We start from the raw sequence: 17935 nt of genomic DNA on the forward strand, positions 1-17935 counted from the left end.
GTGTCAAACCTCATTATCATTATTATTATTATTATATTTGTTAGTCTTAGAAGCATTATGTCTAATCGGGCCCCCGCGGAGCCCGTGGGAGTTATAAATCGTTAAAAATTCATCAATCATAAATAAAAGATTTGAATATTATTTTTATTTTAATGCATCGGAATTTACTTGAGTAAATTTTTTCGATAAAAAATTTGTACCGTAATAAAAAAAAAATAGAATTGCATCTGGTGAGGTGATTACGCGTTTTTATAGTTTTTAAAATAAATTATTATTTTTATGAGCGAGGACATATTGTAAAATAAAATAAATTTCTATCGCTGTCTTTCAGAACGCCATATGGCAAACCGAGTCTTCAACACTTAGTACTACTGTCATTTTATTATTATTATTATTATTATTATTGTTGTTGTGGTTGTTGTTGTTGTAGCTGTAAATTGTGATGAGATGTAGGACGAGAAATACCTGAATGCGGATTATTTCATATTTTAGTGTTATTAATTATTATCATTGTCATTATGATTATTAATGAGGTTATTGGGTTGAATTAGAATTATAAAGAGGCTAGAGAGTCTTTTTTAAAGAGTTGTAGAGGAGAGGGGAGTTGAGATTAAGAGTTGAAATTTTGTGGGGACTTAGAGGAAGATTTAAAGTAACTTTTGTACCTAGTTAGAAGTCGGTGGGGTAATTTGGACCGGAGTTATAGGGTTATAAAAATTGAAAAGTTGAAATTTGAGAATTTTTAGAATTTTGAAAAGAGAAATTTTTGAAAAAGTTGTTGGGAGGGAATTTATGGGAATTAAGGAATGAAATTTTTAAGGGGTTATAGAAGAAGGTTCAACGAAACTTTTGTATCTAATTAGAAGGTTCTGGGGTAATTTGGACCAGAGTTATGGTGTTTTCAAAATTAAAAGTTAAAATTATAGAATTTTAGTAGGAAATTTGAAAAGGGAATTTTTGAAAAATTTGTTGGGAAGAAAGTTATGGGGATTTAGGATTGAAATTTTTATGGGGACTTAGAGGAAGGTTCAAAGAAACTTTTGTACCTAATTAAAAGGTTCTGGGATAATTTGGACCAGAGTTATGATCGAAATAAGTTTAAAAGTGGAAATTAGAAAATTTTTGTTGGAATTTTGAAGAGAGGAATTTTTGAAAAAGTCGTAGGGAGGAAAGTTATGGGGATTAAGGAATGAAATTTTCATGGGGTTGTAGAGAAAGGTTCAAAGTAACTTTTGTATATAAATAGAAGTGGGTGGGGTAATTTGGACCAGAGTTATAGCCACTCGAAAATGATAATAAGCGACCAAATATTGTTTTTTAGGATTATGATAATGTTTGCTTATAAATAAATATTAAATACCGTGTGAAGCAAAGAAACATTGACAAATATTTAGATTGATAACGAAGCAATATTCTAATAATTTAATAATCTAATAATATTGAGGATTCGCGTTGAACAAACATAAGAGAGAGGTGACTTGACTAGTAAAAATACCAAAAAACACCTGAGACAAATACACATTTAATTTGTGTGTCGGTGATTGTTGACACGGGTGACAACTTGATCGATGTTGACAACAAGTCTAACTTGTATAATATGTAATACATTATATATAAGAGGGCCAGGGATTAATTTTTATTATTTTTATTACCTGGCTTGAGATTTAAGATATTTCGGAATTGTCACCTGGACAAATATCTTAAATATAACAAGTGTTTTTTCTTTTTTTTCTGTCTCAATTACAACCTATTTTTATCTTTTTATTTTTTGTCTTGTTCAATCAACTCTTGTTTGCGTGACTATTTTATTTTTAATTTTATAAAATAATTATCAGCTACTCAATAAATTACGTTTTAAATTAAAATTATCATAACTCTGGTCCAAATTACCCCACCAACTTCTAACTAGGTATAAAAGTTTCTATAAACCTTCCTCTACAACCCCATAAAAATTTCAATCCTTACTTCCCATAACTTTCCTCCCAACGAATTTTTCAAAAATTTCCTTTTAAAAATTCCTCCAAAAATTCTCTAATTTTCAATTTTTAAAAGACCATAACTCTGGTCCAAATTACCCCAGACCATCGATTTTAGGCTCTAAATTTTCCTTGAACCTCCACAATCGAAATTCACCATAGAAACTCCACAATAAAATATCAAACTCTTACAAAAATCACGCTTAAAATTAAACTAAAATTCCTCTTTGGCAATAATAATAATAATAATATTAATAATTATAATTATTATTATGATTTAAATATTTTCCAGACGCCATCTGGTATGAGGCTTCTACCGTTCGACGGCCTTAAATCTCAATTTTCTCTTTTTTATCCTCTAAGACGCTTCCTACTGTAAATCACGGGCAAAAAAATCTAAATAAAAATCCCCTCTAATTTCCGCGTTTATAAAAGTCATAAATAATAACAATAATTACCGGCCATTAATCATCTCGCATTTTTATTGATTTCTCTATTGAGTCAGCTGAGAAATCTTGACTTCAATATATCCATTTTTTTATTTTATTTTATTTTTTTTTTCAATCTTCCGCGGTTGTTTATTTAACGCGAATTTTTTAAGAGACCATCAAGACACTTTGACGTTTCAGTCAATCGCGAGTTGACGTTTAAAAAAAAAAAAAAATTATATATGTGTACACACACATATGAAAGGCGTGAGAGAGGTCAATTTTTTGTTGTGAGTTGTAAGGACTTATTTTTTTTTTTGTTTTTATTGAAGTGACTGAGTGTGAGAAAAAGTTTAAAATTTTTTTGTTTAACAGTTTTTCAAAATTTCGTTGTTCGGAAAATTATGGAGATTAAAGAATGAAATTTTTATCGGGTTATAGAGGAAGGTTCAAAGTAACTTTTGTATATAAATAGAAGCCGGTGAGGTAATTTGGACCAGAGTTTTAATTTTTTTTTAATTAAAAAGTGAAAATTAGAAAATTTTTAGAATTTTGAAAAGAGGAATTTTTGAAAAAGTTTTTGGGAGGGAAGTTATGGGAATTAAGAAATTAAATTTTTATGGAGTTGTAGAGGAAGGTTTATAGAAACTTTTGTATAAAATTAGAAGTCGATGGGGTAATCAGGGCCAAAGTTATGGTATTTTAAAAATTGAAAAGTGAAAATTAGAGAATTTTACAGAAATTTTAAAAAGAGAAATTTTTGAAAAAGTTTTTAGGAGGGAAGTTATGGGGATTAAGGATTGAAATTTTAATGGGGTTGTAGAGGAAGGTTCATAGAAACTTTTGTATAAAATTAGAAGTCGATAGGGTAATTAGGGCCAGAGTTATGGTGACAAAGTTCAATTCAAAGTATAATTCTACAAATTTTTTTATAACAATTTTTATCTTAATTTTACTTCCGTATTAAGTCGTCCTTGATTTCACATACATATTGTATATATAAGTACATATTTATATAAAAATAAAATAAACACATAAAAAAAATTAAACAATTTCCTGAGACGAGAAAACGCGGCAGGACGTCAACATATGTCGGATTTATCGTCTGTGAAATCGATAATTCACTTATATTTATATTTTTATATATTATTATTATTATCACTCGATTTATAAGATTAAAAACAAAAGCAGGTGTTTCCAGGGAAACAGCCAACCAAATTAAGGGTTTAAAAGGGTCATTCGAAAGGAAATTTAACTGGCTACAATTTTTACCGGATATAAAAATTTTGCGGGAGTGATAGTTTCAGAGATAATAGCGACAAAAGGTCAAAAAGTTTTTATCTTACAATTAATTCAATTATTTTTATTCTTAATAATTTTTTTTTGAGCCAGTAAAAAATAAAAAAAAATTTTTCAAAATAATTACTTGTAGAGGATTGAATTTACTTATGAATTATATTTTTTCGAGAAAGGTGTAAAGTGTGAATGAAGAAATAATAACGGGTGATTTATGGAAGGTAAAGTTTAGCGTCGCCCTTTCTTGTTTATTTATTGTCAAGGTAAGGGAGGGGGGGGGGAACAAAAGGGTCTGTGTTTAAAAATGGATTATTGTTCACGGCTGATGTTTTTATGTGTACTTGCTTGTGTAATGTCAGGGACGTATGCATTTGTTGAATAAAATTCGAACGGATGTTTATTAAATCAGGTAAAATAATTTTTAGCTTATAGTTTTAAATTTTAAGAGTGTAATTTTCATTCTAATTATATTACAGACTTCTAATTAGGTACAAAAGTAACTTTGAACCTTCCTCTATAACCCCATAAAAATTTCATTCCTTAATCCCCGTAACTTTCCTTCCTACAACTTTTTTAAAAATTCTTTTTTTCAAAATTTTGCTCAAATTCTCTAATTGCCACCATTAAACTTCTTTCCACCATAACTCTGACCCTAATTACCCCACCAACTTCTAGTTTTATACAAAAGTTTCTTTGAACCTTCCTCTATAACCCTATAAAAATGTCATTCCTTAATTCCGATAACTTCCCTCCCAACAACTTTTTCAAAAATTTCTCTTTTCAAAATTCTTATAAATTTCTCAAATTTTAACTTTTAATTTTCAAATTACCATAACTCTGGTCCAAATTACCCCAGCGACTTCTAATTTTATACAAAAGTTTCTTTGAACTTTCCTCTAATATAACTGCATAAAAATTTCATTTCTCAATCACCATAAATTTCCTCCTAACTAATTTTTAAAAAATTCCCTTTTTAAAATTCCTCCAAAAATTCTCTAATTTTCACTTTCAAACTTCTTACTTCTATAACTCTGGTCCAAATTACCCCATCAACTTCTAATTTTATACAAAAGTTTCTTTGAACCTTCCTCTAGATCCTTATAAAAATTTTATTCCTTAATCCTTATAATTTACCTTCCAACGAATTTTTTAAAATGTCCTCTACAAAGAATTTCACCCACGTCAACACCAAAAAAAAGTATCAAAAATAAAAAAAAGAAAAAACCCTTTGACTTCTCGCCTAAAATCACCTATGAAGCGTAACCCCAAAAGTTGTCCGTCAAAACGTCTGAGAAGAACCGCTTTGACCGAACAATTGATTAATTACAAAGTAGTGACCGTATCCCACAAAATAACCGCAGAAATTTGTCTGTGACTAATCATTTGACTTTTCTTCCTAAACAGTTAACTATTTTCAGGATCGCCAAAGATCCTAACCAAAGATTTTATTTTCTTCTGAAAAAAAAACCGTCAGATCAAAGCAGGTAGAAATTTTCTCAATTTCTAACTGTACACTTTACTATACTTTAAACTTTTCGAGTGCCGATTGTTCGGCAACATTTTGACAGCTTTCGTCTACCTGCGGTTAAAACTTGTAATTACTAGAATTACCGGTTTTAGCATTCACCTAAGCCTCAAAATTGCTTCTTATCCTTTTTTGTTACTTTTAAAATTAAAGCTACTAAAAATGCTTTTACTGACTCAATTTTTCTTTAAGATTATAAGAATTTTTGTCGGTAAGATAATCATTGCATGTTTTTGAGGTAAAATAACAAAAAAAATTAAATTTTTGAGGCAAAAAAACGTAATTTTACGGAAAAACAGAAAAATTTTCCGGAAAATAATGCAATTTTCAGATAAATTACGCAATTTCTAAAAAAAATTGGTTAAATTCTTGAATAACTCGGAAAATTTTAGGAAAAATAGGTCAATAAAAAATCAAAAAAAAATTTTCACGGAAAAATTTATTTAAATTAGTGATAATTTCCAGAAAATAATGTAATTTTGAGGAAAATGAGACAATTTTTGAAAAAAGACGATAAATTCTTGAAAATAATACTTAATTGTAGGAAAAATCCGGAAAATATTTTCAAAAAGTCCAAAAGCAGGCCAAAAGTTTCTGTGAACCTTTCTCTACAACCCCATGAATATTTTATTCCTTAATTCCCATAAATTTCCTCTCTAGAATTGATTTTAAAATTCTCTATTGAAATTTTTGCTAAAATTCTCAAATTTTAACTTTCAATTTTCAAAATGCCATAACTCTGGCCCTAATTGCCCCACCGACTTCTAATTTTATACAAAAGTTTCTGTGAACCTTCCTCTACAACACTATAAAAATTTCATTCCTTAATCCCCATAAATTTCCACCCAACAATTTTTTAAAAAATTCTTTTTTCAAAATTTTGCTAAAATTCTCAAATTTTAACTTTCAACTTTCAAAATGCCATAACTCTGGCCCTAATTGCCCCACCGGCTTCTAATTTTATATAAAAGTTTCTATGAACCTTTCTTTACATCCCCATAAAAATTTTATTCCTTAATTCCCATAACTTTCCTCCCAACAACTTTTTCAAAAATTACCTTTCCAAACTCATTACTCAATTTTTCCTCTAGTCTTCCTTTAAAATGCTTCTATCTCCAAAACTATCGACCCCACAAGAATTTTCAAAGACTTTTTTTGTAGCTAACAAAATTTTCTATAAAATAGATTCCTAAAACTTGCAAAAGCTCCCACGGAAACTCTTAAAATCTCTAATTATTAAAATAAAGTGACCTGAATCCACCCCGGCAATTAAAATCGAATTGTCTTAATAAAAAAGGGAAATAAACGTGCAAATAATTGTCGTGCATGATATATTAGCGAGTGTGTCATTACGACGGAGGACAAATCCATTTAATGAGTGAATTAAATGAATATATTCCTCATTTTATAAGAAGTTGTGCTCGTGTTTTATTTCTTAACTTAATGCACTGTCCTTTTATTATTATGTTTTTATTTAAATCTCTAATTATTTATAATATTACTTTTTTCAGGTAATAGCATTGAGAGTTATTGTGCGTTATGCAACAAGCAACAACCAACGAGTAACTCAGCCGGTGTACATTATACTAGAGACTAGACGTGTACTTAATTATAATTGTAATGTAACATGTCATTTTTTGGTAACTCCTCTCACATTAACACTGACCTTACTCACCTTAAACTCTAATTGCTCCGTATTTCATTACATATACACTACTTTAATTCACCCTACTTACGTCTTAATTGTCATTCTTTCAGTAACTTAATCCCAGGTCATACGGAATGAATAGGAGGGATGTAATTACTATTATCGGTAATTATTTTCCCATTAAGCATCTAAGACTCGAACAATAACTTGGGATTTTTGAGGGTCTTATGGGAATTTTCGGAGATTTTACGGGCTATTTTTGTAAATAATTTTATAAGCTACAACAATATATCCTTAGTGTTGAGAAAAAAAAATTTTAAGCCCGGAAAATTTCCGGAAAAGTCCAAAAAGTCCAAAAAGTCGAAATTTAAGGTAAATTTTGAGCTTATAAATGTTCCCAAAAGAGTACAGTGAGAGATAGAAAAATTTTGATAGGTGAAATTTGTAGAGAATTTACTTAGCTACAAGTAAATTTTCTTAGTTTTTCCAAAAAAAATTTTCCGAGGTGGAAAAGTAAGATTTAAAGTTGGAAAATACAAAAAATAACGTTAATTTTGTAGTTTTTTAATTTTAAAACATTTTTTGAAAATGTTAATTGAAAATTTTATCCAAGTGTAATTTGTAGAGAATTTCCCAAGCTACAAGTTAATATTTTCAGTTTTTCCAAAAAAAATTTTCCGAGCTGGAAAAATAAGATTTAAGGTCAGAAAAAACAAAAAATAATGTTAATTTTGCAGTTTTTGACTTTTAAAATATTTTTTTGAAAATGTTAATGGAAAATTGAAAATTTTTTAATGGTGAAAATTTGTAGAGAATTTTTCAAGCTACAAGCCGATATTTTTAGTTTTTCCAAAAAAAATTTTCCCATTTTAAAAAATCGAGTTTTTCCGAATAAATATATAAATACAAAATTCAATGTCGGACATTTTCTTTTCCCCTGACGCTAACCTAAAAATTCCAGGCAACTTTTTTTCAAATATTTTCCTTAAAAAATTTGAGAAAATTTACTAATTTTTCGGAATAAATTTTTCTCACCTGAAAATCCTCTTCTGGGAGAAAATTTAAACATTCCACATTCATAAGTGCAAAAAATTATTTTCCATGAATTATTTTTATTTTCCCAAAAAACTCCAACTTAGAAAAATTTTTCACTTAAAAATATTCACTCACTATTTTGCAACACATAATTTTCACTAGTGATTTTAAAAAGTGCGAAAAACTCCGAAAAATTGACAATTATTTTACTTAAAATCGACAAACCGACGTACCGAGAGACTACTGAGCGACAACTGAAGCAAGTGAATGCACATTGCAGGTACAGAGACCGAGTAACTGTAATTTGTATGACAAGATGGAGTGGGGGGTACTCGATGTCCAATCCATCTGGGCACTTGGTCTCGTTGCTGTTATCACTATTCACACATAACACCTGTGGGCCCTTCAAGTACTCAGAAGGTAATAAATATATATATATATATTTTTGAAGTTATACTTCTTTTGGCGCGTTAGACAAAAATGATGAGGGTAAATTTTTACGATGCGCGCGCACACCGTCACGAAAAACCGACACCCTGAAGTTAGTTACTCAACATTTTAGTTTTTTAAAAAAAAGTTACCAACAAAATAACAAAATAAGTACATCTACGTATGTTTGCGTGAGAACTGGCAACTGTATTCACGATATTTTATATAAGTATATATTTTTAACTTGCCGCTAAGAAAATTAAAAATTTTTAATAATGGAAAGTTATTGATTTCGGTGCGATTTTCAAAAATTGAGTTTTCATCGGATGTCCACGTTTTAAGGTTCCAGGAATAAGCCATTCTGATTATTCCCGTCGAGGTGTCCGGCTGTGTGTGTGTGTGTGTGTCAATAAACTTTTGTCGTACGGTTTCTCAAAAACGAACCAACCGATTGAGTTCTACGATACATCATTCAAAAGGGTCTATCAAAACGTAGATCTGATTAGAATTAAGAGTTAATTTGATGAATTATGCCATTCCGAAGAAATTTAAAAAAAAATTTGAATTTTTTTGTTTTTTAAAAATAACTCGTGCGAAATAATCATAAAAAAATTATGTATTCATTTTTTGTTCTTAAAAAACTGCGTCGAATGCTTTTTTGAAAATAAAAATCGAACGACGCATTCAAATGTTATAGTTCTTTAAAAATTCGTAAAATTTTGTTTTTCAGTATTTTTTTTATGATATCTTCGAGATCTCTCAACCAATCAATATAAACCTGTAAATTTTCTTATTGTGCTTTAAAAACACGTGTTGTACATTCAAAAGTTATCGTTGATTAATAAATACATTTTGAACTCAAAGAGCTCAAAAAGTGAAAAACTGTGCTTTGAGCTTGAAAAGCTCAAATATTTATCAAAAAACACATTTTTAAGGTGCTTGAAATGCAATCTTAGCAGGAAGTTCTAGGGTTGGCCTGCACGGTCAACCGATTTCCAGATTTCTTTAATTATGTAGAAATAATTTTTTTATGATATTTAAATAAACTTTATATTCAACTAGATAATGCGTTATAATAAAACTTTCAATGTATTAAAGACTTTTTTTTTTTTTTTTCTACTATAAGTGTCGTTTTTTCTACAAACGTAGGATAACGCGATAGATAAAATATTTAGAAAGATTTTTATCTTGTTACACCAAAGAAGTATAACTTCTAATGTGCGTACATAAGTACATACACACTTTTTTTTTTAGATTACAGAACACCTAAGCTTACACTGATAGAAGGATTTATTAACTATTAATAATTTAAAATTTATTTAAAAAAAAATTATTTAATATATTAAATATTTTTTAACATTCAATAAATATTTATTTGGAAGGAAAGTACATTTATTAATAGTTAATAAATATTTATTAATAGTTAAAAAATATTTATTAACAGTTAATAAATATTTTGTTGAGTGAATTTGTTTGGCTTGCAATTTTATATGATATAAAGATTGCTTATAAACAAAAATCATCTTTATAAATTATTTGGATTAATTATATTACATTATAATAATGTTTATTGTAAAATAGCAAATTCTATCACAGCTCATAATTATCTTTTATATTTTTAAATATTAAAAAGGTTAATTTATTTAGTGAATTTAATTATTATCATGTATTCCAGCTGTAGGGTTATAAAAAGCGTCAAAAGAAAATTATTTTTGCTTTTTATTTTAAATAAATATTTGTTAACTATTAACAATAATTTATTAACATTTAATAAATAATGAGTGTTTTTTCATGCCGTCTAGGTCAAATAACTAGTAGATGTTGTTCAAGTCAAGAGATGGATACTTCCATCTTCCCTTATTGGTTGAGAGATATCCTCTCTGTACATAAGTTCGATGGAAATCCATCAAACTTGAATACTAGTAAAGCTGTAAGCTTGTAGTATCCATTCGAGTACTAAAGATGTTAATTAATTGAAAGAAATGAAAGAAATTATTTTGAATGAGAGTAAAGACAGACTTTCGAAAAAATAAATGGGGTTGGTTGCCAAGCCAGGAATCGAACCTGGATCTCCCTGATAACATGTCAGGAGCTCTACCAGTTAAGCTACCGGGCTCCTTCCACCATCCACCTTTCTCAGTCCATTCTTATTCGCTGGGTGCGTAAGGCATAGTGGGGGACACAAAACTGATGTCAGCGCCCGCTGCGGGACAATACAGAACTAAGGGTGGCTCTTTATTACTAAAAGCTATGAAAATAACACGTGTGTTAGTTTATTTAAATAAATAAAATAAAATGGGTCATCAAAATTGTTGTGTAGTTAATTGTAAAAATACTAGTAGAAATAGTGATTGTAAATTTTATAAGTTTCCGGTTGCCAATTGGAAATTAAATCAGCGAAAAAAATGGATAGCTGCTGCTCAACATCTCTCATATGTTCAGCCAGGATTAAATTTTTACCCTTTATTAAAGTTTGTGGTTGAAAAATAATATTATGGGTAATAGATTGCAAAATTAAATAAAGAATATAAAAATTTAAGATATATTCGTAAATATAAAGTTATGTTAAATAGAGCTTTTCTCTATTCCTTATATAATTTAAGATTGTTATATATTTAATATTAATACGAATTTTTCCTTTTATATTAATTTAACAATAAACACCTTGACAGATTTTAACACTGATTAACCTAATTCACTTGAGATTTGTTTTAGTTATTGTGTTTATTTTCCTTACTATTTTCAACTGACCCAAGAAAAAATTTTTAATTTAATCTACATTCTGTGTAATATGTCACATTTTACATAGAAAACAAATTTTTTTCAAGTTTATTTAATTGTTTAAATAACTATTTGGCATCTAATACATGTAAATTTTCTTAAAAAAGCCACCGTAAGTTGTATCGTCAGGTGGCGGTGGGGTCACGCACCCAGCGAATACTCTCAATACTTACTTTACTATCCCTTCCCTTTTACCCGAGTTACTCCTGACATGTTATCAGGGAGATCCAGGTTCGATTCCTGGCTTGGCAACCAACCCCATTTATTTTTTCGAAAGTCTGTCTTTACTCTCATTCAAAATAATTTCTTTAATTTCTTTCAATTAATTAACATCTTTAGTACTCGAATGGATACTACAAGCTTACAGCTTTACTAGTATTCAAGTTTGATGGATTTCCATCGAAATTATGTACAGAGAGGATATCTCTCAACCAATAAGGGAAGATGGAAGTATCCATCTCTTGACTTGAACAACATCTACTAGTTATTTGACCTAGACGGCATGAAAAAACACTCATTATATATATATACAGTTCGGTCATGAAAACACCTTTAGTAATTTAATAAATAATTTATTAACTGTTAATAAATATTTATTAAATCCTATGATGTTAAAAAATCATTTATTAATAACAGTTAATAAAGCTTATTAAATATAAACAAATCTTTCTATCAGTGTACTATTTCTTAAGAAATTTTTTTATGAAAATTTTAAAAGAATATTTTTTTGTAGCTCGGAAAATTTCCTATCCAAATCACTACTTAATTTTCCTTAAAACTTCTGGAAAAACTATAATTTTTAATTAAAAACTCCAATTTTCGAAAAATTAAACTAGTGTTTTCTTTAAAGGCCTATAACTCGGAAAATATTGATAATAAGAAAATTTCTTGAGAATACTATTGTAGCCCGGAAAATTTCCTATGCAAAACACTACCTATATAGATTTTAAATTTTTCCTACAACTTTTGGAAAAACTTTAATTTTTAAATAAAAATTCCAATTTTCGGGAAAAATTAACTAGTGTTTTCTTTAAACGGCTATAACTCGGAAAATATTGAAAATAGGAAAATTTCTTGGTAATACTTTTTAAGACCGGAAAATTTCCTATCCAAAACACTACCTAGGTTTTGAATTTTTTCTACAATTCCTGGAAAAATTTTAATTTTTAATTAAAAACTCCAATTTTCGGAAAATTAAACTAGTGTTTTCTTTAAACGGCTATAACTCGGAAAATATTTAAAATAGGAAAATTTCATAAGAATACTTTTATGTAGCCTGGAAAATTTCCTATCCTATAGATGCTAAAATGAAAAATTAATGTAATTAGCCTTGAAGTAATTGAAGTTTGAAAAGAAATTTTAAATAAAATTGAAAAACAATGACGAGTAATTGTACTTTACAGTCATTATAATTGTTTTTGAGCAACTTGGGAGTTATCGACGGTTACGGTAAAAAATTTTAACGAGAAATTAGTGAGAGCTGATGCGTGGAATTTTTTTTTAGGCTTCAGGAGACACTAAAGTGTTAGAAGTTTAAACAAATGAAGTAATTGGGGAATTTTGTTTTATTTCGTCTGTTTATTACCCGTTAAATAATTTTCTTGTTTACCTTTTCGGATGTGTTTTGACATGTGGGACCGTCGCTCTAACGGTTATTCTGATTGCGGCGGCTTTTAATTAAATTAAATTTGTATTCTAGCCTTTATTTCTAATGAAATTTATTTTTTTATGTATTTACGTGGCTAAAAAAATTAATAAATGAATAATCACCTGGTAGTGCCGATGGGGGTGAAGGTGAGGGTGAGAGTGAGAGTGAGGGTGGTACTGCTGCGTGTGCATCATTTCGTCGATTTCGGCGTCCTCGAGGATCGAATTGGAGCTCAAAATGGAGGTTGAGGTCGAAGTTGAGGGAGTTGGGGAGGTTGAGGACAACTCGTCTTGATTTCGCACTCTCAAGCCTCCTCGGTCGCGTTTCTTCAGTTCTTTTTCCTGAAAAAAAATCACCCAGAATTTTTACTACTAAAATCTCTAATTTTTAGTTTCAAAATTCAAGTCTCCATAACTCCGGTCCCAATTACCTCACCGGCTTCTAATTTCATACAAAAGTTTCTGTGAACCTTCCTCTAGAATCCCATGAAAATTTCATTCCTTAATCTGTATAACTTTTCTCCCTACAATTTTTTCAAAAATTACCTTTTTAAAAAAACTGCTAAAATTCTTGAATTTTCACTTTTAAACTTGTTCCCTCCATAACTCTGGTCCAAATTACCCCAGAACCTTCTAATTTTACACAAAAGTTTCTTTAGACTCTTTTCTAAGTCCCCATAATAATTTCATTCCTTAATTCCCATAAATTTCCTCCCAACGAATTTTCCGAAAATTTCTCTTTAAAAATTTTTACTAAAATTCTCTAATTTCCACTTTTAAATTTCTTCTCTCCATAACTTTGGCTCTAATTACCCCAGAACGTTCTAATTTTATACAAAAGTTTCTTTAAACTCTCCTTTAAGTTCCCATATAAATAAAATCTCTCAATTCCCATAACTTTCCTCTCTACAGCTTTTTAAAATTCCTTCTTTTCAAAATTCATATAAAATCCTCAAATTTTAACTTTTATCTTCAAAATGCCATAACTCTGGTCCAAATTACCCCACGGACTTCTAATTTTATACAAAAGTTTCTTTGAACCTTCCTCTACAACCCCTATAAAAATTTAATTCCTTAATTCTCATAAATTTCCTCCCTACAACTCTTTAAAATTCCTCTAAAATTCTTAAATTTCAATTTTTGATTTTCAAAATGCCATAACTCTGGTCCAAATTACCCCACGGACTTCTAATTTTATACAAAAGTTTCTTTGAACCTTCCTCTACAACCCCTATAAAAATTTAATTCCTTAATTCTCATAAATTTCCTCCCTACAACTCTTTAAAATTCCCTCTAAAAATCTTAATTTCCCTAATTTCCCAAAAATTCGCACTTACCTCCGGCTGCTCATTGAGTCCCACAAGCTGCAGGGCCTCCTCAAGGTTGAACCCGTCGGGAAGCCCAAGCGAGTCGTTGCAGAGCAATCCGTCGACTCCCGCGCTAGCGAGCAGGCTATCGCTCAAAAGTTCCGACGGAAAGTCATCCTCGAGCCCAAAATTATTGCTCAGGCCCAAAGAGTCCTCGAGTCCGATCTCGGGGTCATCCAACGAAGGTCCAGGCTCTGAGCCACTTTCCCCACTGGTTCCTTCTAAACTCGGATTTTCTAGAATATATTCGCCTGAAAATTCACCAAAAATTCACACTCAAAAAATTTTCCAAAATTTCCAAGAATTTGTCTCAAAATTTTAAAATTCTCTAAAATTTTCTGTAAAAATTTTTTTATTTTTTTTGTCACTTTTCTCTCCACAACACAAAATCCGTAAATGACGCGGCGAAAATTGGTTTGCCGTCAAAGATCGTCGCCCGAGAACTGACGCCGGATCCTCGGGCCTCGGGAGGGGATCCTTAAAAAGTTACCAAGGAGAACCCGCCGGGGATTAGGGATAGGATCCACCTGCAACCGCTAAATTCCCCTCGGGCTCCGCCCCGCAGCCAATAACAGACCGCGATCCCCTACCAAGGATCGAATCTTTTATTGGAACGATTTCTCTCGTAGCAGCTGGAACTCAAGTAGGATGTGGGATCTGTAGGCATGCTTGGAAACTCGTAGAAAGCTCGGAATTTAATGTCAACTCTGGGGTGTGTTTGAAAAATAGAAGAAAATTAGGGTGTGGATTTTAAATTGGAGTAACTTTCGTTGTAATTATTTTAGAGACTTTAATTAAGGTACGAAAGTTTGTTTGGACCTTCCTCTAAGACCCCATAAAATGTCAGCTCTTAATTCCCATAAGTTTTCAAGCGACGAATTTTTTAAAAATTTTTACTTGAAATTGCTGTAAAAAGTTACTGATTCTGAATTTCAAACTTTGAAACGCTGTAACTCTGGTCCTAATTGCCCCAGATCCTTATATTTATATACAAAAGTTACTTTAGACCTTCTTCTAAGAGCCCTTAAAAATTTAATTCCTTAATCTTAATAATTTTCCGAGTTACAATTTTTTAAAAATGAAAAGTCTGAAAATTTTCCGACAAATTCTCTAATTTCCACTTTTTAACTTCTTTTGACCATAACTCCGGTCCAAATTGCCCCAGAACCTTCTAATTAGGTACAAAAGTTTCTTTGAACTTTTCTCTAACATAACTGCATAAAAATTTAATTCCTTAATCCCCATAACTTTCCTCCCTACGACTTTTTCAAAAAATCCCCTTTTCAAATTTTCTCTAAAATTTTCTATTTTCGACTTTCAATTAATAAGACACCATAACTTCGGTCCAAATTACCCCACCGACTTTTAATTACATACAAAAGTTTCCCCAAACCCTCCTCTAGACCCCCATAATTTAAAAAAAATTTCCAGTTTCATTTCCCTCCTTACAATCCTTAAAATTCCTCTTATCTCTCCTCCAATTTCCCTTTAAACGAATAATTACCACTGCAAACATGTCCCGCAAGACTCGCCAGGAATAATTCGAGCCATAATGATGAAGGCTAAAACCCTATAAGAGAGTAACCGTCCTCAATATAATAATAATAAGTCGTTCTCAAGCTGAACCTGCAGCTCGACTAAAAGTACACTCGAGAAAAGAAGCATACAGACTAGCAAGCAGGTAACAAATAATTCACCTGCGTTTAGTTTTCGGTTAACAGTAGAGACCGAGAATATTTTTATTTATCCACAGACATTATCGTACCTAACCACAAAAGGATAAAAATAATGATAATAATAATAAAGGTGGCTAGTTTTTATAATAATTTATATTTACGCGTGTTCTTTTTTGTTCGGCGGTCTGACTTTGAGTGGCCAAGAGACTAAAAAAGAATAATAATGAGAAGAAGGTCCCACACCTTTTTGAGGCATGCCTGATACATTAATATAACGAGTAGCGGCCATTGTCTGGTTTAAATTCGTGGCCTCGGAGGAGGACGATAATGGCTGACAACACCCTCTTTCATGTCGGGGTTATTATTGAGAGCTACAAGTTGAAGACTTTATTTTCGTTGTGAAGTATCGCCAGGAGGAATTCAGATTGAGGAGTCAAATTTTTATGGGATCTTGGAGAAAGGTTCAAAGGAACTTTTGTATATAGTTAGAAGGTTCTGGGGTAATTAGGGCCAGAGTTATGGAATTTTAAAAATAGAAAATCAAAATTAGAACATTTTTGAGAAATTTTTAAAAGAGGAAATTTTTGAAAAATTCGGTGGGAGGAAAATTATGGGAATTAAAGAATGAAATTTTTATGGGGTTATAGAGGAAGGTCCAGAGAAACTTTTGTACCAAATTATAAGGTTCTGGGGTAATTTGGACCAGAGTTATGGTGTTTTCAAAATTAAAAGTTACAATTAGGGAATTTTAGCAGAATTTTAAAAAGAGGAATTTTCGAAAAAATTTTAGGGAGGAAAGTTATGGAGATTAAGGAATGAAATTTTTATGGAATTGTAGAGGAAAGTTCAAAGAATCTTTTGTACCTAATTAGAAGGTTTTGGGGTAATTTGGACCAGAGTTATAGTATTGTAAAAATTGAAAAGTGGAAATTAGAGAATTTTAGAGAAATTTTCAAAAGAGGGAATTTTAAAAAGTTGTAGGGAGGAAAGTTATGCGGATTTAGGAATGAAATTTTTATGGGGACTTAGCGAAGAGTCTAAAGAAACTTTTGTATAAAATTAGAAGGGTCTGGGGTAATTAAGGCCAAAGTTATGGAGAGAAGAAGTTTAAAAGTGGAAAATAGAGAATTTTAGCAGAATTTTGAAAAGAGGAATTTTCGAAAAAATTCTAGGGAGGAAAGTTATGGAGATTAAGGAATGAAATTTTTATGGAATTGTAGAAGAAAGTTCAAAGAAACTTTTTTACTTAATTAGAAGGTTCTGGGGTAATTTGGACCAGAGTTATGGTGATTTAATAATTAAAAGTTAAAATTAAGGAATTTTAGAGGAAATTTGAAAAGGGAATTTTTGAAAAATTCGTTGGGAGGAAAATTAAGAAAATTAAGGAATAAAATTTTCATGGAGTTTCAGAGGAAGGTTCAAAGAAATTTTTGCGTCCTCATAGAAGTCTCTCGTACAATTACAACCCGAGTTACAGCGCCCCAAAGTTCAAAACCCACCTCCAATTCTCGAATAGCTCAAAAAAATAAATAAAAAATTTTAACAAAATTTAGCAACTCATCCGAGCCCGAATTTATAAAATTTCTTTTCCGGGTCATCATAATAATCATCAGGATATTCATCAGAGCAGCTCGAATCTATATATACATATATAGAGCCGCTGACAGATCATTTTTCATATTTTCCATTTTCATTTTCATTTTCATCCCTAACGACCGATTGCAATAATAACTCGGGCATTACGAGGCAGAAATTATTCACGTACATATATATTAATAATAATGTAATCCTGAACAATTGTTAACATATATATATATATATATATATATATATATATATATATATATATATATATATATATATATATATATATATATATATATATCTATATCTATATCTATATGTATATAAATGTATAAGGAGCTAGGAAAAAAGAATAAATCAAACAGAGAAAGAGAAGTACTGAATAATTTCCACTCTTCTGGTAACAATTGTCCTGTCAGGAGTTACGGTGACAAATATATTTAGATAGATATTGGTGACAGAAAAGAAATAGAGAAGGGGAACAGGAGTGATGTCTATTTCTGATTTTGTAAGTAAGTTACTTGATTTACTAAAGAGCTACTA

General features: G+C 30.2%; 1 protein-coding gene and 2 long non-coding RNA genes across 5 annotated transcripts in view; 2 read left to right on the top strand and 1 right to left on the bottom strand.

The window, feature by feature from the left end:
• Positions 1 to 17935, bottom strand: part of LOC123270448 (endoplasmic reticulum membrane sensor NFE2L1) — a 58586-nt gene that overhangs the window by 12858 nt on the left and 27793 nt on the right. For all 3 annotated transcript variants that reach the window (XM_044736502.1, XM_044736501.1, XM_044736504.1), the window contains 2 exons: positions 14103 to 14383; positions 12889 to 13107 (listed from right to left, as the gene is read on the bottom strand). In XM_044736502.1, coding sequence (XP_044592437.1) covers positions 12889 to 13107; positions 14103 to 14383 — 500 coding nt within the window. The remainder of the gene's footprint in view (positions 1 to 12888; positions 13108 to 14102; positions 14384 to 17935) is intronic.
• LOC123270498 lies at positions 974 to 16331 on the top strand. Its single transcript, XR_006510615.1, has 3 exons — positions 974 to 1042; positions 1910 to 1917; positions 16294 to 16331. It is a non-coding gene; the product is annotated as an uncharacterized LOC123270498 (long non-coding RNA).
• LOC123270496 lies at positions 2591 to 3795 on the top strand. The gene is made up of 2 exons (XR_006510613.1): positions 2591 to 2851; positions 3234 to 3795. It is a non-coding gene; the product is annotated as an uncharacterized LOC123270496 (long non-coding RNA).

Source organism: Cotesia glomerata, linkage group LG8 (assembly GCF_020080835.1).
Source record: "Cotesia glomerata isolate CgM1 linkage group LG8, MPM_Cglom_v2.3, whole genome shotgun sequence".
Classification (NCBI taxonomy): Eukaryota; Metazoa; Arthropoda; class Insecta; order Hymenoptera; family Braconidae; genus Cotesia; species Cotesia glomerata.